Source organism: Patagioenas fasciata, chromosome 9 (assembly GCF_037038585.1).
Source record: "Patagioenas fasciata isolate bPatFas1 chromosome 9, bPatFas1.hap1, whole genome shotgun sequence".
NCBI lineage: Eukaryota > Metazoa > Chordata > Aves > Columbiformes > Columbidae > Patagioenas > Patagioenas fasciata.
Genome location: NC_092528.1, coordinates 10417331 through 10443658, shown reverse-complemented (window position 1 = coordinate 10443658; position 26328 = coordinate 10417331). Strand labels below are relative to the sequence as shown.

At 38.3% G+C, this 26328-nt stretch overlaps 1 protein-coding gene across 1 annotated transcript in view; it reads left to right on the top strand.

Moving 5' to 3' along the window:
• CAB39 (calcium binding protein 39) overlaps positions 1 to 26328 on the top strand; it is a 40648-nt gene that overhangs the window by 8790 nt on the left and 5530 nt on the right. Inside the window, exons 2-5 of the mRNA XM_065844825.2 lie at positions 11931 to 12087; positions 18655 to 18819; positions 22678 to 22796; positions 25706 to 25874. Coding sequence (XP_065700897.1) covers positions 11974 to 12087; positions 18655 to 18819; positions 22678 to 22796; positions 25706 to 25874 — 567 coding nt within the window. The 5' untranslated portion in view covers positions 11931 to 11973. The remainder of the gene's footprint in view (positions 1 to 11930; positions 12088 to 18654; positions 18820 to 22677; positions 22797 to 25705; positions 25875 to 26328) is intronic.

The window sequence follows — 26328 nt, the reverse complement described above, 5'->3', positions numbered from 1 at the left end:
GCTGAAATTCAAGCATTCCCACCTGAGCCTGGTGTCAACCCTTCAGAAGATCTGCTGTCCTTTGGAACAATATTTTCAGTACTTGCAAAGATGATGTGTGATCATTCCTTGGGTAAACTTGTAGAGATGATAGCAACTTCTTGTAGTGTTTAATTTTCTCCTGGTAGTGTTACACAGTAATTGCATTGAAGTTGGGAGCTCTTATTTTAGTATTGTGAAACAATTTGATAGTTCCTTTTTCCAGTCCGGCTCTTCTTAGCAGGTCAGATAAGGGAACTCTGTCCCTCCGAGATGCTTCAGTTTTTCCACTCTGCTAGTTGGCGTAATATTAGTTGCTTCTTGTCACAAGCCTTATTTTTTGACTTGCCGTCAGTAGATTGGTAGCTCTCTAACATTTTTTGTTTGTGGTCCTCTTGGTGTGTTGCTGGAGAGATGCTGACTCCTATATAGAAAATGTAAAGAGTGCTGGTTTTAGTTAGGTTTTGTGAACCCTCTGGAGAGTCACATCTACAATAGCTATTGCTAGCTACTTTGAAGTAAAATCAGTTGGGAAATCTTCCTTTTGGAAAGGTATCTTTCTGCTGTGGTATTCCTCATGCCCACCCTCCACCTCCCCCTCCTTTTTTTTTTAGTGCAAAAATGCTTCTTGAAACTTCTGGGTAACTTGTCTTAGTTCTAGCAAGCAGGAGCTGTAAAGTATTTTGCCCTGAGTTTTGACTGGAATAAATTTGAATGCTAAACTTTTTATGAGGACCTCCTACCTACCTGTCCCAAGCTGGTTATTTTCTTGTATTTCTTACTCTGATGGAAGCAGAGAATTTTGCTTGCCATGATGGGGTCTGCCTGGAAAGATAACTCGACTGTTCCCAGAAGGGAAATCCAGATGAAATGTAGCGTGTATGTGTATCCGATGGATCACCACAGACATCTGGCACGTTTCTATTCTGTTTCCATTTAATGTACAAGTAACTTCCAGTAACTGGAACTCTCAGTTGGCATCAGAAAGGAAAAGGACTTTCACATGGATTTTTCAGGAATATCTGGCTTTTCAGAGTGCATTTGCAGACAGTTTTTGGACTGTCAACCTGTGGGTCATCGGAAGGACTCTTAGGTTGGCATGGCAGGAGGTTGGACACATTTTAGGGGACAATCTAGATCACTTCTCCTTCTTGATTCCTGTGCTGCAGAGCATTTCATAGCATGGAGTTCAGGGTTACAGTGAAACTTTTCTCCATCTGTCTCACAATATTTACCACAAAAGGAAAATACGATGGCATGATATTAAAAGTTCTGGCTCTTGCCTCATCTCTCCTGAAGTTTTGTGCCATGGCGAGTTCTCCTAACCCTGGTATGCATCATCTCTGCCCTTAAGTTTATCTTTCTGTGATCTGCCTTGCCCCAAAGGAACACACCTGTCTTGGCAGTTGAGGTGTGATGTGGTTTATGTGTCAGAAATAAAATCTATTAATGACTTTGAAGATGTAGACCAAACATGTGAACTGGCAGGAGAATCAGAGGTGGTTTGAGGGAGCTGTCTAAAGTACACTTTTTTTTAATAGCTGCTTTAGGAATATTGTAATCTTGAAATTATTGATGTGAAATTTCTGTATCACTGTGGCTGTTTTTTTTCTCTTGGGAGAATTTAATGAATTGTCATTTAAGGTTTTGTTTTGTTTGCTTGTTTGTTTTATTTTTTATTATCATGGCACACAGTTTGATCATCAGTTCAGTAATGACTTCTAGTTTAGTTGAAATGGGAGATAATATTATAATTGTATTTTCTCTTTCCTGAACCTGTAACACTTTTGTTCATCCTAAACTTCAGGCAGCTACTTCTCATAAGTTGTTGTTGTCTTGGTAGCACTGAGGTGTATATCTGAGTATCTGTGTGTGTTCTGGCCTATAACGTGTTGATTTTTTTTTTTTTTTTTCTATTTCAAGTGATTCTTAATCTTGAGTATTTAGGGAAAAAGAGAAGTTTCTGCTGGCTAGACTCTGATTTTGCTGATCTTTGTGCAATTTTCCCATCTGCCGTATTGTCCTTAGTACAGCGTACTAGGGAAGAAGCAGGCATTTTCATCTGAGGATAAGCCGGGTAAAAGTTCTGTGGTAAAGGCACGTCCATACAACTAGCTTGGCAAAATCACACTTGACACTTGATTTATGGTGGTACTGGTGTTGGTTGTCATTGTAAAGGAAAGAACACTCTCTGTAAAGGTTAAGCCCATGGTTGCAGTTACTGTGGTCAGAAGTGGTGGTTTAACTAATATAAGCTGTATCTGCACCAGTAGGATTTAGCAACAGAGCTGTGTCAGTAAACCCTTTGTATTGTCATCAAAACTCTATTTTAAGTGTCGGGGACCGTGGCAGAATAATAGTTTGACAGAAAGCGTATTTGTCAAATGGATTAATGACCTTATGGATCAGCTCAGATATTTCCTGTACATTAGCTCCTAGTACTAGGTAAGAGATAATTTAAGGAAAAAAAAAAAACCAAACCTGAACAACTTCTTCCCTTTACTGAATGAGGATGTAATGAACAAGACGGAAAGGGTTCACAGTAATGTTGGGGTCATGATTCTAAGTAGTTTATTGATTGTTCTCTCCTGCCTTCTCTGTGACTCAGTACATAAGTCCCCTAGGTTATGTCAGGAACTCCCTTTTGCAGAGGCGATATGTAATCATTGAATAATGTGCCAAGTTCTTTCAGTTTCATGTAGCAAGAGTCAGCTTGGATTCATGAGAGTTGATCTCAGAGTAATTTAAATTTTAATCTTTGTGTCATGCCAATAGGGTCTCTCCATGAAGGTGAAAATGGCAGAATTGAGGAGTCATCTGTGGTCTCAGAGTCACCTCCCAGGAGTTCAACCACTTGACATCTTTTTGCAGTGCAGCTTGCCGTGCCTGTTGGTTTTGGGTTTGTGCCCTAGTTATGTCAAACTAATGCACAAAAGTAAACCCAGAGACATTAAGCTATGCTTGATTGCATGTCATCTCAGCTGGCTTCTGAGGCGCTGCTGGGACTGAGGTGAATTGTACAGTAGTCTAACATAAATAGTCTTTGATTGTGAACACCCAAATTGATTATTTTGGAAGGGAAGCCTTAGCAGGTGTAATATGTCAAAGGAGAGACTGATGTTGTTTATTATATTCTGCCTATGGTAGGGGCCAGTAGTCATCAGTTAGGGAAAATGGATACTCCTTGATATATCTTCCAGTTCTTAAGTTGATGTTTTTAGGATGTTCCTGATCTATGTTTGGATCATTGTTGAATAACCCATTAACTTACTACTTTGATGTTGTTGGTTTTTTTTCCCCACCTTTGTTACTTGTGCTTCTAGAGAATGGCTTGTGTAGTTTTTTGTTTATTGATGGAAAATTATCTAAAGAAAATGGCACCTTAGAGGATTGTACCTGGAACAATCCCAGGACCATTCTTACAGTTTAATTGTTTTCAACTTCTCTTCAAAACAAAACGCCCAAAAAGCGCACGTGCATTTCCCATCCTATCTTGTGCTAGTACGTAGGATTCTCATCCTCCTTACTTACATAACTAATTCATGTTTTGGATAATCTGTTTTTCCTCTGTTTATTGCACCAGATTTCTGGTTAAAAAGTAAATGCCGATGTTGTGTTGCTAGTAGGTTTTCCTGTGCCTCGCTTGTGCAGTTTCTGATATTCGTACAGCTGTCTTTAGTTATTGGGCCACGTTAACTGTAGACCATAGTGCACTATGTGAAATGAAGTCAGAGACTGAACTGCAGTGTACTTTCTGCCTTCACTTTTACCACTTCTTCACTCTCAACATTAACCCTTAGATCTGTATCAGAAATCTGATGCAAAGGGAAAACCTCTGGAAAGGAATGGGAATAATTATACTCAGGAATAGAAGCAGTTACAGAGGAGACTCTTTGGATTTGCATTTTTTGCTTCCAAGGGTGGGTAGAATGGCACGTACATAATTGTAGTGTTTTTTTGTCATGTAACAAATATTCTGGGTTTTGTGATGATGCAATAAAGGCATCTGAGCCAACAGGGGGGTGACTGTAATGCCAGGTTATGGGAAAATTATTTGAACTTCAGCTTGGCCAGAAGTGGGCACATCGGCTGACAATTTTTCTTGAAACTTGAAGTAAGTTTTTCTTTCTTTGTGTGCAGTGTGTTAGACATAGTAGTTACTTTTTGTGATGAAACTTGTGATTACTATTTTTTAAAAACTATATTTACCAAGGAATGGGTGAGGCATTTACATGCTTGTCTGTATACCATATTGCAATATAGCAGTAAGGTTTGTGGGGAAACAAATGGGTGGAGTAACTAAACAGTACACCAGGGAAAGAATCTGAGTCATAAGATTTCCTTGAATATGGAGAAAGAGCTGGGATCTCAGACACTAAGCATTAGTATTAACAGACTGTTTTGCCTATTCTGGATCTCTGAAGCCCCTCTAAAGCAGCAGCCGTATTTAAAACCTATTTCTACTTAAGTTTCTGCAGAAGCTCTGTAGCTGTGTGTTAAACTGCAGTGAATGTAACAATCTACAAGTCACCAAGTATAAGGTAGCTTAGGAGGCTGCAGTGAGCTTGTAGAGCCTGATGGCAGCAGGTGCCCTGCTCTTTCCCCCACATGGTGCAGGTGTCTGCTGGAGAAATGGACTCTGGGAGAGGCAGAAGTGTCGGTAATTGAATGGCAAGAGAGAAGCCTGCTTAATGAAAGGAATCAGCTGGCATTTGGTGCTAAAGACGCAAGCAGAGCTGTGAACTGCTGGGCTCTTAATTCCTTTGAAATTTTCAGAAAGCCATAAGAAGATGTTTCATATGATGTGTTTCGTTTTTATGTAGAAATTTATTTTCCAATTTTTCTTTTTTTTTTTTTTTTTGTGTGCATTGAATTGATCTTTTTTGTTCACTCAGTTGTTAATCTGTATTACAGCAGAGAATTTACCATTCTTAGGTAGGGGATTTTTTTTCCATTTTAATCTTTAAGTGGTTAGCACCACCAGTAATTCTGTGATGCAAAGTTGTGAAACTGCTTTAGAATCAAATTAAAGTTTTCATACACTGCAGACTTGATAGAACAAATTAATAGTGAATTTTAGGGAGGATGCTAGTGTTCAGTGTTGGGCGGGACATGCCAGAGATGAGATGAACATGCCTGTCTTGAAAGAAAACTTACATGTATAAATTATGTTCCTCACCAAATATCACAAGAGACCCAAGCAGATCATTGACTGCTTTAGCCATGTAATATGTCAAAAGTTTTACTACTTATATGTGAGACAGTTGATGGAGTTGTTCTATCCACATTTTAAAGTTATCTTGAAAGAAATGCTGAAAAGGTGTGCAGAAGTATTTAGAGGACAGCAAAAGTGCCTTAGAGCTGGAGTATACTCTTAAATTTTGCCAGCTGGTAGTGCCAGGAATTACCATTGACAACCATAGCCATTCTGTTAATGGTGTGCTTATGCAGGTAAAGCCATGGTTGTACTAACTAGTTCTTGCTGGAGCCCTGAAATAGATTGAGGTGTGGCTTCTGCTCTTTATCAGTCTCCTTTACTCCATGATAGAAAGGTTTTGTCTGGGAGGTTGTATTAGTAAACTACGCTATTTATACATGAATTTTAAATGAGAGGCTGTCATGTTTCAATTTGTTTAGCGTATCAAAAAGAAAAAATGTTTTCGGTACAATGCTGAAGCTTCAGAAAATTGTTTAATCTAGTGGGAAACTACACATCCAGAACCAGGGTACTGAAAGGTGTCATAGACAACAGCACGTGAAGAGTGTGGAAGAATGTTTTAATGATGAATGTGAGTACTCCATTTAAATAATATCCTGAAGGAAATGACGGATGCTGCCTTCGGTCAGCTATATCCTGGCAGCGGCTGGGACTGCTGCTCCTCTTGCTCACACTGCTTATGGGAAGTACAGATGGTACCGAAAGTATGGCAAAATACTCAGATAACCAGTAAAACTATCATCTTGTACAAGAGGACTGAATAGCTAATATGATGTCTACTTCTGCCTTTGAAGTGCTTGAATATTCTTTTCCCAAAGAGCATGGTAGCTTGCATAAAAAATGGTTCTTCGATCAAAGGAATGGCTGTCATTCTGCCTTTTGGATGCTAGGCATGTCTGAGAGTGAGGCAGTGCTTTTAAAAATGCATCATTTCTTGATCTGTTTCTAGTTTTATCGTTCTAACCAGCCTTCACAGTGGTGAATTCTGGCTGAACTAACAGCTGCTTGTAACAATAAGACCTGATGAAAACTGATTTATGTTACTGGCTTCAATATTAGCTTAATGATCCTTGTTAATTCAAGAGGCGTACAACAAAAGAGCAGATTCTGAGAGGAAATCAATTCTGTCAGGACAAGCACGTGCTCACAGTGTTATGTTTTTAATACAAACATGCCTCTCTGGCAAGATGCAGCATGTTTTTTCAGTAATAGACTGATACATTTTCAATTAAAAATGCATATACAGAGTAAACCCAACTGCTTATTGTGAATCTGGGTATTTTGCCTTAGTAGACTCTCTTATTTATTTTATTGTATTTGCTTAAGTCAATCTCCCATGTGTTATTAACACTGTTGAATGTAACTGGCATGTGTTAAGGATTTGGCGTTAGTGGTGGGCAGCCTCCCTGCCCCTGGAGGAGAGATGAGGAGGAGATGCTGTGCCCTTCAGCCTCCTCCTCGCCTTCCTCTCTTGGGCTGGCTCTGCCTCATACCTGGGAGCGCCTTGTGCTGGTTGCTCTGAAGAACATTTCAGAATTTTTTTCTTCCCCTCCCCCCCCATTTATTTTGGATTTCTCTTCTGCCATTTTGTTGAGCTCAGCCTGCATGCTGGGCATTCCGACAAATATTGGACCACCCCAAATAACTGGTGGAGTGTGACCTTCCTCCTTCAGTCCTGTGGTTGATTTGGCTCCAGCCTTACCATGAAGTGCCCCTATGGTGAGATCATGAGATGAGAGAGCTGATTCACAACTACTTGCAGGTCAAAGGGATGCTTTTTTTACATTCCTCACGCTTCTCATTGCTTACTTTCCTTTTACGTGTTTGGTTTCTGATAGCATAGTGGGTTGAATCAGCTCAGGGGTGAGTCAGCTGGGCCTGGTGTAAAGGCAGGGGAAGGAGTGGGGGGAATGGGACGTCCCTTCGGGAACCAGCTGTTGTAGGGGAACCTTATTGTTAGTGTTTTGGCGTTATTCAAATTGATTTTGTTTGATCTCCAGCAGTTTTGTTTGTTTGTTTGTTTTCTTTTTTCCCCTCCTCTTCTACTTGTTAGGAACTTACTAAAAGCAGTCACCTTAAACTCTTGGTGCCTGAACAAGGCAACAAGATCTACCTTAATACAGTGCAGTTAAACTGGGAAGCCTACAAAAGAGTAAGACATTGAGTTTATTTTATCTGGTTGTTTCACAAAATTGGTAACGTAGGTGTTTTATATGTTGTTTAAGTAGCATTTTGCATGGAGGAAAGGTAGACATTTGCCCTCCTGAGCAGGAATAGTGTGAATACTTGAATTAATTTGATGCTTTATTTATGGATTATAGTACTATGCAGAGAAAAAAGTTACAAATTTTTTATGTTGTGGTAATTCATGGTATGTGATGAGCAGAAAGCCTGACTTCGCTTTTTTGTCTTTGCCTATACAGCTAATGTTCCCTCAGCTTCATTATAGCTTTAAAAGCCTGCATTGCCGAGACTTCGATGCTGGCAATTCAGTTGTCTGTGGAGTATCTCTGCACGTGCCACTGCAGTCCTTAGTCCTGGGTACCACCATTATCTTGAAAATAGTCATACAAGCATCTTACAATATGCTTTATTTAAAATAAGCACACCACCAACACCAAAAATCCCTTCTCTTGTTAAGTAATCAGGGTTTGCACTGTAGCACATACTTCTACTGGTATAATAGGTAGCACATTTTCTCACAACAATTACACTCCAGGGTGGTGAATCTCTTCTGTAGAGAATTAAAATTTATTAAGAGATGGATTTGTGTATCGTGCTCCCGTATTTGTTGTTGCAGCAATTTTTTGGAAGAGGGCTGTCCTTACAGTGAAACACGTTTAAGTGTTACCTGCTTACTTGAAAAAAACCTTATCTGTGATACACTTTAGTTTAAAATTGGATGTTAATTGGTTTGTATGGTCAATGCAGTGAAAAAAAAAACACCATAAAGCCTTATACATAAAACAAACTGTGCGCGATTGCACGCTGCATTGACAGAGCTAGAAATGATATACTATGTGAAACAGTGGGTCTACTGTCTCTTGTTATCACAAAAGCCCAAATGTCCCAGCGTGCCCGAGTGTGTGTCAGCCGCTCTGTGTCAGTTGTGCTGAAATCTCTGGGTGTTTGGCTGCATGCCATATTGTTGTTTGACAGTCCATTTGGATTTATAACATTGTTTAAGATTTCTAAATGTGGCTGTGACACCACTGCTTTGAGGACCTTAAATTTTGTTAGGTTTGGCATGCTTGAATATTGATGAAATAAAATGGCATGCCTAAGAAAGCCTGAGTTTTGTATAATATCATTCATGGCTTCTTTTAACAAATGGATAAAAGCAGCAAGGTTTCTAGGAAGGAAAGGTAAAGCAAAGCAGCCCAGCAGAGCACAGAACTGTCCATTTACTTGTGCAGGTTAACTCTTCGAAAGTTCCATGATCGCTTTCTTAAGCCACAATCAAAATTTTATCATGAATTTGAAAGGCTGCCAGGTGCTAGTAATGTGAAACAATTATCATTTGACATGATGTAAGGTCTGTTCTTATTTACAACAAATGTCATTTGATGTTGTTTCCTTTTCTTCCCGTTTTGCAGATGCGGGTGATTGCAGTTCTTTCCGATCCCACACAGATGTTGTCATTGTCTATTGTGCACAGGCTGCTGCTTGGGGTGGTTTTGTGGGGCTGGAGGAACAGCCTGCCTGTGTTCTCCTCGCTGCATGAGGTGCAGCTCTAACGGACAAAGGACTGCTGCGGCTTTTTCTTGGCAGGATGTGGTACAGGTTCTTCAGTAATAGAGCTTCACATCAGGGCTGGTGGGGTCTTCAGTCTGGAGGTCCCAGATAATGTTCCTGGCAGTGCCACTGCATTCTCTCCAGTAATAAACCGAAATAGCAGAAACAACGCACTTACTCCATTTTATATAACAAATGAAATACCTTGAAGGAAAATTGTCACCTTCAGTAATCAAGGATTTCCTTCTTACTGGTGCTGGCATTCTTTCCTGATTTTTCTGAAGTGCTCATGAGAAATTTAAAGAGGAAGTTACCTGAATTGGGAAAAAACGTTCCGTAGAAATATATGCTAGTATAAATATATGCTAATGAACTGTTATTAATGGATTATTTTCTATTAGATACACTAGTACATAGAATAAAACTCATGTATTACTTATGTATGTAGGCATATCTGATTTATACAGAACCTGGAAGGTTTCATGAATAAATTAGTGGTAGACTGTTTTTAATTTAAAGAAGAAATTGAGCGCTAACTGGAGGGCAATCAAGTTTTGTGAATCTAGATATTTGGCACACCGTGAGGGCAGTTGTTTGTCATTATTGTATATTTCTATGTTATGTATGTCATCCATGTAGTCTTTTAGTTTAGAATTATCTTAGTTCTGATCTAGAAAGTGAGTATACAGAGATATTTTCTTGCTTTTGATTTCTTTTCTTTGTGTATTGCTGTAATACTTTTCTGATTCCATATAATATTTTTATTCTTTCAAATAACTGTTTGGATTCCTACTGGATTTTATTCTAGCACATAATCCAAGGAATTAAGACTAGGAGTTTTTTGAGCCAGTCCTGCTGTTACACGGGCATAGCCATCTTCCAGAATGAATATGCTGAGTAGTTGTTAAATGCTGTTATTAGCAGTGATGATATGCAAGCGTGAAAGAATCCAGCTTTGTTTTCAGGGCTCATCTGAATTTGGCAGAAAGGGAGAGATAAAGGGAACATTTCAAATGTTGCTGTGATGCCTGAGGTATATCATCTATGCTGTGGGGAAAATGTACTTATTTTCACACGTCTCTAGAAAAAAAAAATCCTGTGTGAAAATACTGTAATTTTCATTAAACAGTGTCTTAAATGCCATGACATTGTCATTAAATAACAATGAGTAGTCATGTTTTTCTTAAAGGTAGGTTTCTGTTCCACTACATGTGGCAAAGTTGAGGCATACAATTCTCTTGTACAAGGAATGTGGGCAGCTTTTTATCTCTTAGGGTACCAGTCCTGCATTTGTATTTTCTGTGTTACAACCCCTTCTTTGTGCAGATTGTGAACGAGAGATTACTATAGTGAGACAATTATAGTACAAAACAAAAGCAACAGAAAGTCCTCATGATCTAATGTAAGAATGGAAATAGCTGGTGGAAGGCCTTGTTTCAACCTTCATACTAATGTTTGGATCTGAAAGTAATCTGATTGAGAACTACCTGCCTTTATGCTTTTTGTCAGCAGTGTTGGGTCAGTTGCAGGCATGGAACAGGTCTCTGTATCTGGTTACCTGAAATACCTTTATATGCGGAGATTTTCTTGGCTAAAGATCTGGGTGCTTCTGTTCTTCACCTTTAAATTGTTGCCCTTGTGCCAGCTCAACTTGTCTTAAAAAATCTAATGACTCAAAAATAGCATCAAATAGATATTTTTAATTCTCGATCAAAACATGCTTGATTAAGATCAGGATTAACGTTTTGGAGTTCATGGTGAGTGAGCTGGTATTTTAATCAAGGATCAAGGTGTGTGGTATTAGATAAGAAACTTTAATATGTACTGGTTATGATTGACTTGTTACTTCATGGACATTCTACGGAAACAGAAATTACTAAATTTCAGGGTAATATCCCTTCTTTGTAATGACGGTGTAAACTTCGCTATGTCAGCTTCAACTGTCTTTTGTGTCCAGCAGAAGTAGCATTGTCAGCATTTTTAATGCAGGATTTCCTGTTCTTTTCTGTCTAGATTAGAGTTCTAGAGGTATGCTTTATGGAATTCACTTGTAAGTTTTTATTATTGTTTAAATGAGGGTGTATATGTTTAGTCACAAAAGCTTTTATTTACTCATTTGTACTATTAATACTTTTCTGTTTTGTACACAGAAGTGAATATATGTTTATGTGTAAAAGCAAATATATGTAAATACACAGAGGAATTAATGTAGTTGGATTCAAGAATCAAATATTTTTAGGGAAGGAAAATTGCTCCCTTAAGAGAAGTTTTGTCTTTTCGAAGAGATAAATACCAGGTCTATGGTTTTAATGTTTTCAAGTGCCTTAGTTACATCCTTGTTATTGGTGGCAAATTTTATTTCCCATTAAATGCGCTGGGGTGAGACTGTATTTCAGCATGAAGTTACAGTAAGATTGATACAAAAAAGCCAGGACATACCAAGTGTTCTGACATTGGAACCTCATCTGCATCGTTCTCGTAGCTCCCGTGCTAAGGCACAGACTTTGCATCTGCTTTGCATCTGTTATGGAATGAATGTGGGTAGAAGCTTCTACCTGGATAGTCGTTGCAGAACCACTGAGACATGATGACTTGTGTGTCTAAAACCTAACATAAGAAGGCATTTTGCTTGATAGCATTAACTGGAATAATTTATCCTTGTTAGTCCTGCCCATATGTGGCATTTGTACAGTATGTGGTTTTGGATATAATTACGGTACTCTTTAATTTGTTCCTGGAGTGTAAGGTAGTGACCTTAATGTGAGTTCTTAGATGCCGTATCTTGTGGGTTTTTTTAAAGAGTTAGAAACACAAGCATTTAAGTTTGTCATGGCAAGATCTAGTTGAACTTTCAGGGATGTTTTTTCCACCTTTGCTACTGTCTTCATCCTCATGTATGTTGTTATACTGACCATGTGTTTCTACTTTTTTACATGCTTTTTTTCTCTTCATTTTCCAGGTGAAGCAGGAGCTGTAGAAGGAAAACCTCGTGGGTCGCAATCATGCCATTCCCTTTTGGCAAGTCCCACAAGTCTCCTGCAGACATAGTGAAGAACCTGAAGGAAAGTATGGCAGTTCTAGAAAAGCAAGATATCTCTGACAAAAAGGCAGAAAAGGTACAGTTGAGACTTTCCAATTGCTAAACAGTAATTGAAAGCGGGGGGGGAAAAGGCAATTACAGTTGTTGAAGCTGAATCAATTAAGAATTAATAATTGGGGTTTTTTACTGTGATAAAGGGTAAGTTATTGTGTACCTTTGAACAGGTGTGTTTCATGTTTGTTGCCTTTGCATTTTTATGCTACTGACAGCTGACATGATACTTAAAATAATTTGATTTGGAACTGTAGGATGTTGGATTGTTTATTAAGCAGCTCACAGCTGTACAGTGTTCTGGTGCCTGTGTCCACTGTAGTGGCTTTACTACTGTACAGTAGTTCTGTCTGTGCTTGTCTGTGCAAATGTTGATAGAGCAGTGTCTCTGTTACTGAAACCAAGGAACTCTGTCTTTGTGGATGTCAGTAGAGGTTGTACTCTTACCTTTTCTTCAGCCCAGAGGAAGATGTGGTGGAAAGTTCATGTACTAGTGCAGTTTCCTTTAGTGCTACTTCAGGATCTGAACCTGTCAACAGCAGTTTACTTCTCAACTGGTAGTCTTGATAGCTTTACTAAAAATTACTTTCAAGTTCAACCTGTGTGCAGCTGCATTGCACCTGGTGACTTGTATGGCAGGGTATTTACTGTTTAGGTGAAGTTTTTCCTGGTAAACTTAGCACAAGGGCATAGATTTCAATACTTAAAACACCAACATGAAACACCAGATGAAACAAACAAACAAAAAAAGAAAATAAAGCATTTCCCTGGCCAGTCTACCAGCTTTTGAAGCAGGCTATGATACCCTCCTTGGATCCTCTCCCAGCATTATTATTAACTGTTCTGGGCCATTCTTGGCATCCTTACAGAATCATGTGTAGGAGTTAAGTCACAGTCTTTTTCACATTCAGTCTTTTTCATATTGACCAGCATGTTTTAAGCAGAGTGTAGCCAGCTTCTCCACATCCAGTTTCACCTAGATTTGGCACTACTGCTTTAAATGCAGGGGAATCTGGATCTTAACTGAATGGCCATCTTGATCCTGATAGTCTTTGGAATGAGCACATTCTACCCCAGTGCCAGTATGTGGTATGTTCCAGGTCTCTTGCAATGTACCACAGAATTTTTCTCTGATGCTTTTTTTCTCTTGCTGGATAGAAAGATGTTATGGCCTGTTACGCAGGCCTGTGTGGAGACTGGGAGGATTTTAATTTGCTGCTGCTTATTTTCTGTCTCTAATGAAGACATCTGTCAGGAAAGGAGGGGTAGGTGCATTCTGAGGAGTCCTTTATGAGACACGGCTCTGCCTTCTTCATCTCAGCCTTATTATTAATTCCTGGAAATGTGGCTTGATCTTGAAATCTCTTTTGTGCCATCTTTTTCTTTTTGCTTAGACCTCTAATGGGGAACAGGCCAACTTCATTCCATTGTGCATAGCTGTGTGCTGTATCACATGCCTGTGTTCTTGATGCTGTAGATGAAGATTATTATGTACCATTTGCTTCTTACTGGCCTTTAATCCCATACCTCCATCTTCTTTAAAGACCTCATTTATGGGAGGCTGCTGCTTTCACAAGGAATAATATGCTAAGCCTGTGGAGTTGTTTCTCCTGTGTCATATAGAAAGCAACACGTTCTGCTTAAAGGAGATAAAACATATAAACATGTAAAACATGTAAAACAACAGTAGTGTTCATCATGCATCTTGTTAAATTATGAAACATTCTGCCTGCAATTCAAAAAGTGAATTCTAGTTGCGTGTTGATCTACCTTAGTTTGAGCTCTGTGAGTACTGGAGAATAATTAACCAGGTAATTCTTCAGGTCATTTAGAAATGTTCCTGAAGTTGGTGATCTCTGCTCGGGAGCTGAGATGTGGAGCAGCTGTCAGAGCTGCACATTGTGCCCCGTGCAGAGCAGCTCTGGCTGTGCACTGGTCACAGCCTTTCACTCAGGACACAGGCAACAACTTGTTTTTGGAAGGGAAACTTGAAACGACAAGTACTTTATAACTGAATGTGTTCATCGCCTATGCTGGAAATTAACCGTTACTTGTGTTTTTTCAGAAAGGGGGGCTGAAGGGAATGAGAAGGAAAGCTCCTTCATATAAACGAGACCTACCCTTGATCTAGCCCATTAATGAGTCTCTTATTTGCATCTCTTCCTCCTCTTTGGCTGACATCAGCATTTATTTTTATCCTACCAGTTCAGTTGTTTTGTGGCACACATTTACTGTTGTGAAGGTAAAGATTTCCTCATGTAATCAACTTGTTCTTCCTTACCCTCTGACCTTGGGTTAACCTGCTCATAACTGCTCTGGTTTTGGCTTTCAGATAATTGTGTCAACCATGTTGTTAACCCCTGCGGGTTGACTGTTGTAGGCATGGTTGGTCTCCTTTAAGTTACCAGCTCTATACAATGGACATATAAGGGTTACAGCGATATGCTGGTTTGATTCAGCTGTCCAAATGTAATATTATGTCACGTTACCATAGGTGTAGATCAGGTTTCATTCGGTGAGTTGACACTGTCATTTACAAAGCAGTAACATTTTGAATTTGTTACGCATATTTGTACAATTAACTCCGGTTGAAAGAAGGCCGAAGGTTACGAGATCTGCCCTGCCTGCTGCATGGGGTTGGTACCCAAAGGGTGAAGTTGGGGTTTCCTCTGGAAGTCATGGGTGAGAAGACACGCTTCTCTTCTAACTGATCTTATCTCTTTAATGATATCTTCATGCTAGATGTCTGCTGAAAAATAATGTAATCATTGTTGGCCTTTAAAATAAATTGGTGGCACTGACACAGATAATCATATATTTACAGATTTGTATGGTTTTGTAAGTGTTTTGAAATCCGATCAATTTAAATAGAATGGGGTTTGCTGCTTACTGGTCTAGTCTAGTGAAAATATTCCCAAGTACAGGCTCAAAATTATAGCTAGGTTGCCTTTTTGATGGATGTTTTAATTGATAGTGCAAATTATGTAACTGCATTGTCAATGTGGGTAGAACCTCTGACTGTAGACCCAGAGCCTGCTGGGCTCATCTCAAATACTTAAAGGCTGACCATGTGTTCTTTATCTTCTTCTACTGTTTCTTTAGGTATAGGCAAGTGTTGCTTGGTAAAACTCAGATACTCCAGCTGTACAAATCTATATGAAGTATTTGGTATTTGCATTGCTTAGCATTTAAGGAAATAGTAAATTTTGGAAATATTGGTGAAATATCCTAGAGACTGGAATAAACCATAGTGGTTCATAGCTATAAAAACATGCAGCTGATTCTGGTCTGACAATCATACGTGACTTCATAGTGTCTCTTTTTATCTTTAAATAATCTCTTCCTGTCTTTGATAAAATAGAGAAATAAGTATTTTCTTTATTTTCCTTACATACATTTTACTTTTATATTTTGACTGTCCTCTAATGCTATTGATTGTCTGGCACCATCGAATTTCAAATGTGATTTTTCCCAGAATTATTATCAAAAACTGATTGTTCCATGGTTGCTCCTTCTCAGTATTGAGAATACATGTTTGTAATTTTAATATATAAAAATACATTTTAATATAATTTTCATACAAAATATGTAGAGACTATAATATGTAGAATATACAATACACATTCTGTGTATATTCTGTATACATAAAATATACCCTACTTATGTATTATATTATAATAGATATCTTTTATTTATATATACATGGTGTCCGATTGTTACTTCCATTCTTGATCATGGGCTTTTGGATGGACTTCCTTGTGTATTTTGATTTTTCTTTACCCTTTTTTGTTCCTGTTAAAAGAAATTGGCAAATTAGGCAATTATTTAGATCTCAGTATCGTAGGAAAACTTGCAAGTAATGTTCACCAGCCTTATCTTCCTCAACTTTTTTTTTTTACTAGGTTTTCGCTTAGGTCTTAACATTGATATTTAACGTAGCATTATATTTTTCCATGTAGCTATCTAAATTCCGTTCTGCGTTTGAAATGGCAAAAATAGCTCTGCACATCATGTATTTGGAATATGTTTGAGAGTCCATGGAATAGAAGAGAGATTCTATAACAAGTTTGTAAGAGTTTATTTCTACTCCTTTTGATGTTGTGTTTTAGATTAGGAGGGAATATAGAAATGTCTTATTTTATAGAAGTGCAGTGCATCAAGAGACCTTGGTTATTGATGATAATACTTTCAGAAAACCTCGATTTCTGTATTTGTAATATGTATCCAGAAATGACAGTTTGGCCTAAGTTGCAGTGATACAACCAAGCCTCTTTTTGTGGTGACAGTGGTCAGGCATTGGTACAGGCGGTGGGATGGTGGGGTGTCTGTCAGGGAGCTGCTCAGAGCATGATGGCCTGTGAACCTCATCAACCTGATGGGACTTCAAGGTTGGCCCTGCCTTGAGCAGCTGGTTGGACCCTAGTGTGCTCCTGTGGTGCCTTCCACCCTGGGCTGTCCTGTGTTCCTGTGTGTCTAACCGTTACTTCCCACTAAAGCCATATGTTGTTCAAAGTTCAAGTGAAGCACATTCTGATGGTCTTGGTAGCTGTGAAGAACATGAGAAATAAATTCAAGTCCTGGTGTGTCTCTCTCTCCTGTTTGTTTGTGGGTTTTTTTTTGTCTTTTTTTATTTGTTTGGTTTGGTTTTGATTTAAAGAAAAAACCACTCAGTTTGGAAACACTATTTTTTCTGTCTGGTTGGTAAGCATTTCCATTACTAGCATCTGTCCTGGGATGGTGGTAAGGGAGAGCCTTCGAGTATGATTATTAAACTTTTGGCAGGGTTCTGATTTCTGGAGTTTTTGTATGAAAAACTCTCTACCAGCATTCTTTTAATTGCAGAAATCCCCTCAGTATTGCCACCGTCTTACTTAAAGTAGGTAGTTACTCGAACCTCTGCCTTTCTTTCAGCTTGTTTTCTAAATGAGTGTGCAGGGACAAACTGCAATAGAATTTTTATTGCTGCTTCCTCTTTCCTTGGTAACCTTGCATCAAAGGCATCTCTTCATATCTCCACATTTGGCAGATGTTCCTGTTTTTTTCCTAGTAAACAAATATTTCTTCTTATTTTTAAAGAAATAGAACACTTGTGTGGCATCACACTACTACAATATGGTGTGCTGGCTTTCTCATTTTACGTCTTCAGAAGCTGTCATGAATCTAAGCAGTCTTACCAAGCACCTGCTTCTTGCTGTCTTACTAAAAGTGTTCAGAAAATCCTTTGGAATTTTGATTAAGGAGGAAACTGGGACTGGGAACTGCAGTTAGCAAGCAGAGGGAGGCGTTGGCGAGTGGAAAGTTGTGGAGGAGCTAAAAATGATATGGAGCCTCCTTAAATGTCATGGAATCCTCACTTGCATACCTAGCAAAGCTGGAATGGCTTTGGCTTGAACAGTGCATGGGTCATGCTGATCTTAAGCCTCTCTAGATATAACGCAGAAACAAGAAATCTTTTCACATACCTCTTATAAGACAGGCAGTATCCAGAAAGTGATAATTTTTTCACTTCATTCATTTTACATGTGCTACCAATCATACATACTTTACATTAGTGTATGCATACCTTGTTGGCAGGTTCATCTAAGTGCTAAAAATCAGTGTGCTTACAAACCGTTCATAACTTTTAGGCACATGAAGAACTAGTAGACTATAATTAAAGCAGCTATTTATGATTATCATTTTCAGCATTTTGTCCCCAAACTATGTAAACATATATATTGAAAAGAATAATTCTTCTTTTCTGCAAGGTAACTGTGTTTTAAGATTTGGGAGTGGGTGTTTAGAAGTGTTCTAGTTGATTTCCGCTCCCCCCCCTCCTTACTCATGAGATAACTCTGCTTCCACTGCTAAATGCTGCTCCAGCCCATCATGGCAACTTGGGAATTCCTTGTGCTGAATTCCCTAAGTGAGAGGTCAGACCTGTCTTCTGTAAGCCGGACTTAAATGGGAAGCATCTTAGACTTTTGTTTCCTGTATCACTGTGTCCTTTTGAGTACACCTCTTTCTGGGTCTGTTTGCCACTTTGTTCTTGTAAACTGAGATAACCTGAACATTAAAGGAGGTTTTGTTTGAGGTTTTATTAGTTGGAAAGGAAAAATTTAATCCTCACTGTCTGGAATAGGAGCCTGATGAGTGCAAAGTCTGTAGGAGGGGTGCATTTGGTCTCTCTGAGCAGTTGACTAGAGACAGGCATGTGTCTCCGTGTCATGTTTTCCAGTCTGATCCTGCCTACCTCTGTTTTACAGAATGGAAATTTCGTGGGGTTCTTTTCAGCCCGTTACTGTTCTTAGGGGATTTTTGAATGGGAAGTTTAAAGGCAGTTAAAAGGAAGAGGTTTTTACTTTTGGTAACTTGTCAAATAAATTGCGTATGTCCTGCCTCTGCCTTTTTTTTTTTTTTTTTAATGAGATAAACCAGTATTATTTGCAGAATGATTATCTATTGTTTTTTTATTTTTAACAGGTTGTCATTTCCTGATTTATTTTTTTTTTCTCCATAGTGGAAGTTTGCGGATTATAAGAATAATAGAGTGTGCAGGTACAAAGGCAAATGACATTGTGCTTTAACTGTAGTATTTTCCCATTTTCTTTAGGCCACTGAGGAGGTCTCAAAAAACCTTGTTGCCATGAAAGAAATCTTGTATGGCACGAATGAAAAAGAACCACAGACAGAAGCCGTGGCACAGCTTGCTCAAGAGCTGTACAACAGTGGTCTCCTTAGTACCTTAGTAGCCGACTTGCAACTAATTGATTTTGAGGTAAGAAAATAAGTTTGACATTTCCTATACTGTATATATGAAAAGAAATACAGCTGAATCCGTGACACTTTAACTGGTTAAGGCATCTTTTGATCTTCAGTCTTTTTTTTTTTCTTGGCTGGAACAAAACCATTAGAAAGAGAACTCATTATTCTGAACTACGTAGAAAATGAAGCAAGTATAGAATGAGAAATCTGTGAATTTAAGCACATAAACCACAGAAAATTGAAGGAGATAAACCTCTAATCCTGATGATACAGTTCTGTTAAAATTATGGAATAATTATGTACACAGAAGAGTTAATCTCTGTTTTAGTAACAGTCCAGTATTTCCCTCTCTCTTCAGAAACAAGTGATGAAATAATTTTTCTGTTTTCATCAATTTTTCTGTGTATTTAAGAAAAAAATCAACAAACCCAAGTTTTCATTGATTACTACAAAATAGCAATACTTCTTTGTGTTCAAACATATCTCTATACAAACCTCTAACGGGCATTTGTCACCACATCACATGGAATAATTCAGCTTCCAGTGCCATAATGAAAAAATCACCCTACTTATAAGACATTGCAGTGCAGTTGGATTTTCCTGTTTTCCCTGAGGTCCCACAAGAACTGTGTGGTTGTCTAGGAAAGGAGCCAAACCCCATGTATCTCACTCCACAACCTTGACCATAAGACCATCCCACTTCAGGTTGCTTGAAAACAGTATTGTTCATAAACAAGTTGTTCACAATGCAAACAAAACCGTTTGAAGTCCTATTGTGGTATGACATTCCCAAACAATGGCTTTTTTCCCTGTTCTTTCTTCTCTCCACTCCACCCCACCCCACCCATAACTCCCTCTGATTTGTGTTTAATTGTAATATGGTGGTACTTTTTCCCTAACCACACAACTGTTTATATCAAACACAAAACATTCAGGTTGTTAAATAAGCAAAGAGACCTGGGAAAACTGAGAGGGAATGCTGGAATGTGATGGCCTTTAATTGCTGAAGAAAGGAAATCATGAAACGTCATCTGGTTTCTGCTGACCTCTAGATTCTTATCAGCTTGGTGTTTACTCAGCCTGGTTATTAGTGAAGGAAGCCTTCATTATCTCCTGGTAATGAAGAATGATAACAATTTGTACAGGCTTGCTCTCATTAAGGAGAACTATTCATTTTATTCTAAGGGGACTTTAAAAGATTGCAAGTAGTTTCCTGCTTGTGGACTTTCTACTGCTTTATTACACGAGGATATGACGGTTCCCTCTGGAGAGAGAACAAGTTGTTCACGCTGCTTTCTAGGCTGGACCACATCTGCTTTTCAAGGATGGGACCTGGCAGACTGTCCAGCTGTTGTTGGTGCCTAGCATTAATATCTGCACACCTGTGCTCCAAACCTGCATGACCTTCCCAGCTGTTACAAAGTCCATCAGCTGTTGGTTTGATATTCCCCATCCCTGTGGTTGGGGCTTTACTGCATTGGAAAGGATTTATCCATTATCAGTGGAGATATGAACTTGATTTCGAGTTGATTCTTAAACTTGAAGAGTTGATGAAGCATTTATTCCTTCTGGTGTCCCACCAGAGCTTGAGGTCATTCAGTGATGAAGTAAACATAACCTTTTCGTCAAGAACTTCACTCTTGTGCCTGAAGGTTTCCTTACAGAACAGGAATAGAGAGTTCATTAATGGACAAGGACTGTTCACTCTGACTCTTAAACTGTCTCAAATGAATTCGAATCTGAACAGTTTTGTAAAAAGCACAAAAAACCAAACCAAAACAAGTAACAAATTAGACTCCAGAAAACTAACAAATTTCATGTTTTAATTAAGAAACTGTCTGACTTCCAGACCTTGCTGTATATAAAGGCCTGTTTAAAATTATACCCTTATCTGGAAGGTTTCTTGACAAGTACAGCAGTCAACACAACTATCTGCTTATAAACTTATAAATTCTTCTTAAATTAAATTATTATTCTTATAAACTTACCACTTATCTCCCTGCTGATTTTTGCTGGTGTGTCTACAGGAAAGATTATATCCCTTTGGTATCCTTTGTGCAACCTTTGGGGGTTTTTTTGGTTCATGTTTACTTTGTGTCTTGTTGTGAGGTTTTTATTTGTTTGTTTGTTGGGGTTTTTTTTTGTGTGGTGTGTGTTTGGTTTTGTTTGGTTTTGTTTTTAATTTAAATTAAATAAAAACAGAACACAAAACTGCCTTTGGCGTAAGGGAGCCTGAATCTTTCTGCTCGAAAAACAATACTGGCCCAGTCTCCTCCTCACCTCTCGCAGTCGTGACTGTGGGCACAGGGTTCAGTGTCTGTTTGCCCTTGTTGGGTCATGAGATCACTGAGTAACACGTCCTTCCTACAATAACCCACTTTGGTATTACTGTGTACCACTATCAGTTCAATTATGTGCATAATAAGGAAATGCCGCTCTTGCTGGGGAATCCAAAGCAGACTGTGAGATCCAGCGCAAAATTGGCAATGTTAGTGAATGAGAGTTGATGACTATATTATGTGGAGTTTGAGTAAAGCAATTTCTGGAAACACTGCTCTACTCATTTCAGAACAAAGAGTTGTGGTATTGCATTGGGCTGGCTTTCAATGGAATTGTAATTGAGAAAACAAGCATTTACAAACAAACTCTTATTTCCTGAAAACAACACTCTAACAAAACTGTCTGTGGTAATTCACAAACCTGCCATTTGTAGCACTACAGTCCTCCTACATTTTGAAAAACATTCCTTTTTTTTTTTCGTATGCATCTTCTTGACTTTTTTTCTGTTGTCTTTAAAATTTTTCCTAATATGCTTTGCATTTTACTCAGAAGCTCACTGGTGCTACTCAGGACATTTATAGTACAGCTAGAGATTGTCAAGAAACGTTATCCGCATATGTTTTTTGTGTATAGCGTTCAGAGACCCTTCAGGTGGAGTTACTTAATAGGCCTTTATCTTTAAGTCCAGGCTTCGTGCAAGTTTGCCTAGGCTTTCTCTGGATTAGATCTGATAGCAGATAGTTCTGAAGTTGTCTTGATGGCAATCCAAAATAGAAAGTTAATTGCAGAAATCTGTCTTTTAAACTGTGCATGTGAATGACAATGAAAAGTGCTTATACTTATCATCAGCTTTTTGTTAGATGTCTGTACCAGTTTGCCATCTTTAGCTGTGCTCTGACAGAAGAAATAAATAGGGGATGTATATATAATCAACAAAGAGAACATTGCCAGCTCCTTATTATACTGTCTGGTGCTATCCTTGTGCACTTTCTTTTGTGTGGTCTGTACTGAATTCCATCCTGGTCTTATTTATGCTTCTTTTGTCCATTGAAAAATGTGAGATTTGCATTTTAGGTCAGTGGAAGATTTATCTTTGTGTGCTTTATTTATTTATTTAACTTCCATAAGTTGTAGTTTTAAGTTTGATGTTAACACTACAGTCAGAAATGCTCTGTACACTCTTAATGGTGGCATGATGTGTTCCTGGGCCAGCGGAGAGGATAATGGAGTGTTGAAGAAACAATTTAGGCAAGAGCATGGTTAAAAACTGGTACGTGATTAACAAAAACAAGTATAAAACAAACCCAGGAGATTGATGCTACATAGAAGTATCTGATGAAACATCAACTAACTTTACTTCTTAATGTCAATTACCCTTGATCTGCTTGCAACATGATGTAATGTTTTGAGTGCTTTGACATATTTGGAACGGGTGTAAAGAAGCAGAATATTTGATCTGATTAAGATCAGAGTACGGAGACTGACTGAAGTGCAGAGCTCTCACGGTATGAATGTATGAGATGATGATAATGTTTGTTACTTGCCTAGTAGAGTTGAATACTATGTGTTTAACTGCTAATGTTTTTGACAGGGCAAAAAAGACGTTGCGCAAATTTTCAACAACATTCTCAGAAGGCAAATTGGTACAAGAACTCCCACAGTTGAATACATCTGCACTCAACAGAATATATTGTTCATGCTATTAAAAGGGTATGTACACTGTGAAACGTAAATACGCTTTTACGTGAAGTATGTTTTTGAATTCATGGAGAAGCAGTGAGTTCCAAAATGTTTTTCTTCCTTTGCAGTGTTCTTGGTTTATCTATGTCTGTCTGTCTATCTGTCTATATATTTTTTTTTGGTCTTGGGGCCTCTAAGTAAAGGAAAGTTTGAGTAGTAGACTACCAAAAATATAGTTTTGCATGAGATATGACTGAAAATTGAGAACCATTAGTAACCTAAAATACACTTATTGAGGCAGTGCAGAAGTTTTCCTTTGAGAATACAATTTGATCCTATTTAAACTATTTCCTTGGGAACTCATTCCTTTATCTAGAGTTAAAGGCAATTTTTTCCTTTAACCATTATCATTTCCAGTTTTCTGTCCTATCTGCTGGTCATAGTTTGGTCTTAGACTTTCTTCATAGTGATTTATATTCCTGTAGTGATACAAATGCACTAACTCAGACTTGACTAAACAAAGATTGATTTGGGGCATATGGTGCATGCCAGACAGCTTTTTCTTCCTCTGTTCTTGTGTTATCTGCTGTGCTGGATATTGGAAAATCACGCCATACTGAGTAAGTGATTTACATGTAGAGCTATGGATCTCAAACCTGAAAGCAGAAAAGTGTTAACATTTTCATGTTAAAAAAAGATTTTTTTTTTTTTTTTTCTAAATGAGAGTGTGCTCTCCATTGAAAAATAATTGCTCACATTTCTTCTAATGTTAATTAAGAAAGTTCTGGAAATTACAATTCCAGTGTGTTATTTTGGGATAGAAAAGTTCATAAGACATTAATAAACCATTTTAAATATGCACCTGTTTCAAGTGCTGGTTTTATAATTTGTGTCAAAGCTGCTGTGTAAGCTTGCTGCAGTTGTTGAGTTCTTATTGCACCTACTGGTATAGCTAGAGGATGTGTCACGAGCTCACGCTTCTCACTGAGATACTTGCCTGTGTTTATGTTGGTGGCATTGAGATGTGAAGATAATCAAATGTATGTTTAACGCGTAAACAGGAAGCTTTGGTGCGTTTTTCCTTTTCCCTCCTCCTAGTTCATAGTAGTCATTAGAGTTGCTGACTAACCTGCCACATACATGATATCTTGGGCTATTTTATTGTAGCATCTCTACGTTTACCTCATCTTGGCCATTTGTGTAATCCACTGGAAAATGGATCATACAAGAAACTTCTTCTGTGGAGAAAGCAGGAATTTTACACCTTTAGGTTCCATGCTGATTCCAAAGGTTTAGCACCAAGAGCGGCATGGAATATTTGCTTCAGTTTGTACAAGTGTAAGGTAGACACTCGTCTGCCAGAAGTGCTCTATCGGTTTTTGCTTCCCCCCCCTGCATTCTGGCCCTGATTTTGCAGGGAAGCAAGATTTAAACGTTAGCAGGACAAAAGGATTATTAATCATGGCATAACACAAAAGAAAACATCGATTCAGTACTACTTCAAAATAATTTACGAAGAAGGCAAAGACATTTGAGGTGCAGAGAGATGAAACTACTTTCTCAGCATGCTCTTGTTGGTATGTGACTGAATGAGGGCTGTAACACATTCGTCCTAATTTTTAGTCTCTTGTCGCTCATCAGAGAGCATAATTCTGACAGGGATTGTTGAAAGATAAGTAAGGCTGTCTGAAATGGGCATTTAGTTAGCTTTAGTGACTTACGTGTTGTATCCAACTGAGTCAAATTTATGTAAATTTAATCTATGGGATGAGTTGCAAAAAGTTCCTTGGATTTCAAATCTCCATGGCAGATTAAATGGGAAAATATTTTAGGATTCAACATGAAAATTAATTCATAAGAAAATGGTTTTTGTGGTAATATAGTTAGTGCGTAGTATGCACAATAATACTTTACTCCTGAATTATTCTGGTGAATTTAAATTAGCTTCCAGTGGTATAGGATGAAGGATTCTTTAGGTGGGACTCAGGAAGGTACATAAGAGACTTTGATCCAGGGTGAGGTACGTAACAGCAGAATTAACTTTCCTCTAGCCTGGGGTACCTTATGTTGCAGCATGCTGCGGTGAGTTGTTGTTTGGAAAGGCCGCCCCATCTCCCTCCAGGTTCCAGCTACTGGCTTGCTTGGGAAAACAAGGAGCTAGTAGCAAGTACAAAGGTGTATTTCTGTTGAATGTGTCTGTTGTGAGATTTTGGCAGCTGCTGTTGGTACATGCTAAAATCAGCTGGGAGAAAGAACCCTGTACTGTTTGAATAAGAAAGCCTGCCAAGGAAGCGTAGCAACAGTTTCTAAATGAAGCTGTCAGGGATGGCTTCATTGAGTCCATCAAATCAGTGACAGACGTGTTCCAAAGGTCTCTTGTAAAGACGGTGCAGATACTTCCCCAGAGGCGATGCTGGGGTGCAGAGGTGTTCAATACTGTCCTTACAGAGGACACTTGCCAGCATTTCAAGGTGGAAACCTGTGATGTGTAGAGTAGCCAGTAACACTGAAAAATGCCTTAATGAAAGAGGAGACATGAATCTATGTCCAGTATTATTAACCCTTCATGCTCATATTATGGATAGTTTTATGTAAACTCCTGTCATGTTTAAGCAAACAGCTTTGAAGACAGAAATCACTTACTGCTTTTCCAGTTACCTGCAGCCCCACCAATATGAAAAAAAGAAAACTGATTTTGAGTATGAAGAAAGTATTTTTATTTACTCTCATTACTCAGTTTGTGAAAATCATTTGTATTGGCTGTAATTTGGCATTTAACTGTCAACTTTCAGTAGTTTGTAGTAGTATTTGAAAGGGTGGTTTAATGCAGAAATAAGTTTTTGGATTATTTACTTGATAGCACTGGGACCTGTAATATGCAGTGTGGTGTTGCAGTGAAGAATTATGCAGAATTTTATTTTTATTTTTTTCTTTAACAGGTACGAATCTCCAGAAATTGCTCTAAATTGTGGAATAATGCTTAGAGAATGCATCAGGCATGAACCACTTGCTAAAATAATCTTGTGGTCAGAACAATTCTATGATTTCTTCAGATACGTGGAAATGTCAACATTTGACATTGCTTCGGATGCATTTGCCACATTCAAGGTAATTTATATACAACATTTGAATTATTGTTTCTGTAGTTCTCTGCTGTATGAACCCACATGCTGTGTGTTACATTCTTGGGCAAAACAAGTCTTGGGAGAAAGGAAAAAAGAAATTGAAAAGGTGTGATGCAAATAGGTAAGCTGGGCACTGTTCTTCCTTATTCCTCAGAATGCAAGGCATTCCTTTAAATGGATATACTATGTTCCAAATAACCTTTATTCTAGAAAACAAGACTTAAACTATCATGCATTATCTGAATACATGTGCATTCCATGCCAGGGGCTTTTAAATGTGTCTCCAGCTCCTCAAGTGAGCAAACTCCTTTCCATTCTGTTATGAACTTGAGTATATTTGATGCTGATGCTTTGTCTGGGGACAGTGTTTGTTTTCTTAAAACAACCAGTTATGGGACTATAAGCATAATATTCATTAATAGTAAGTAGTTGGTCTT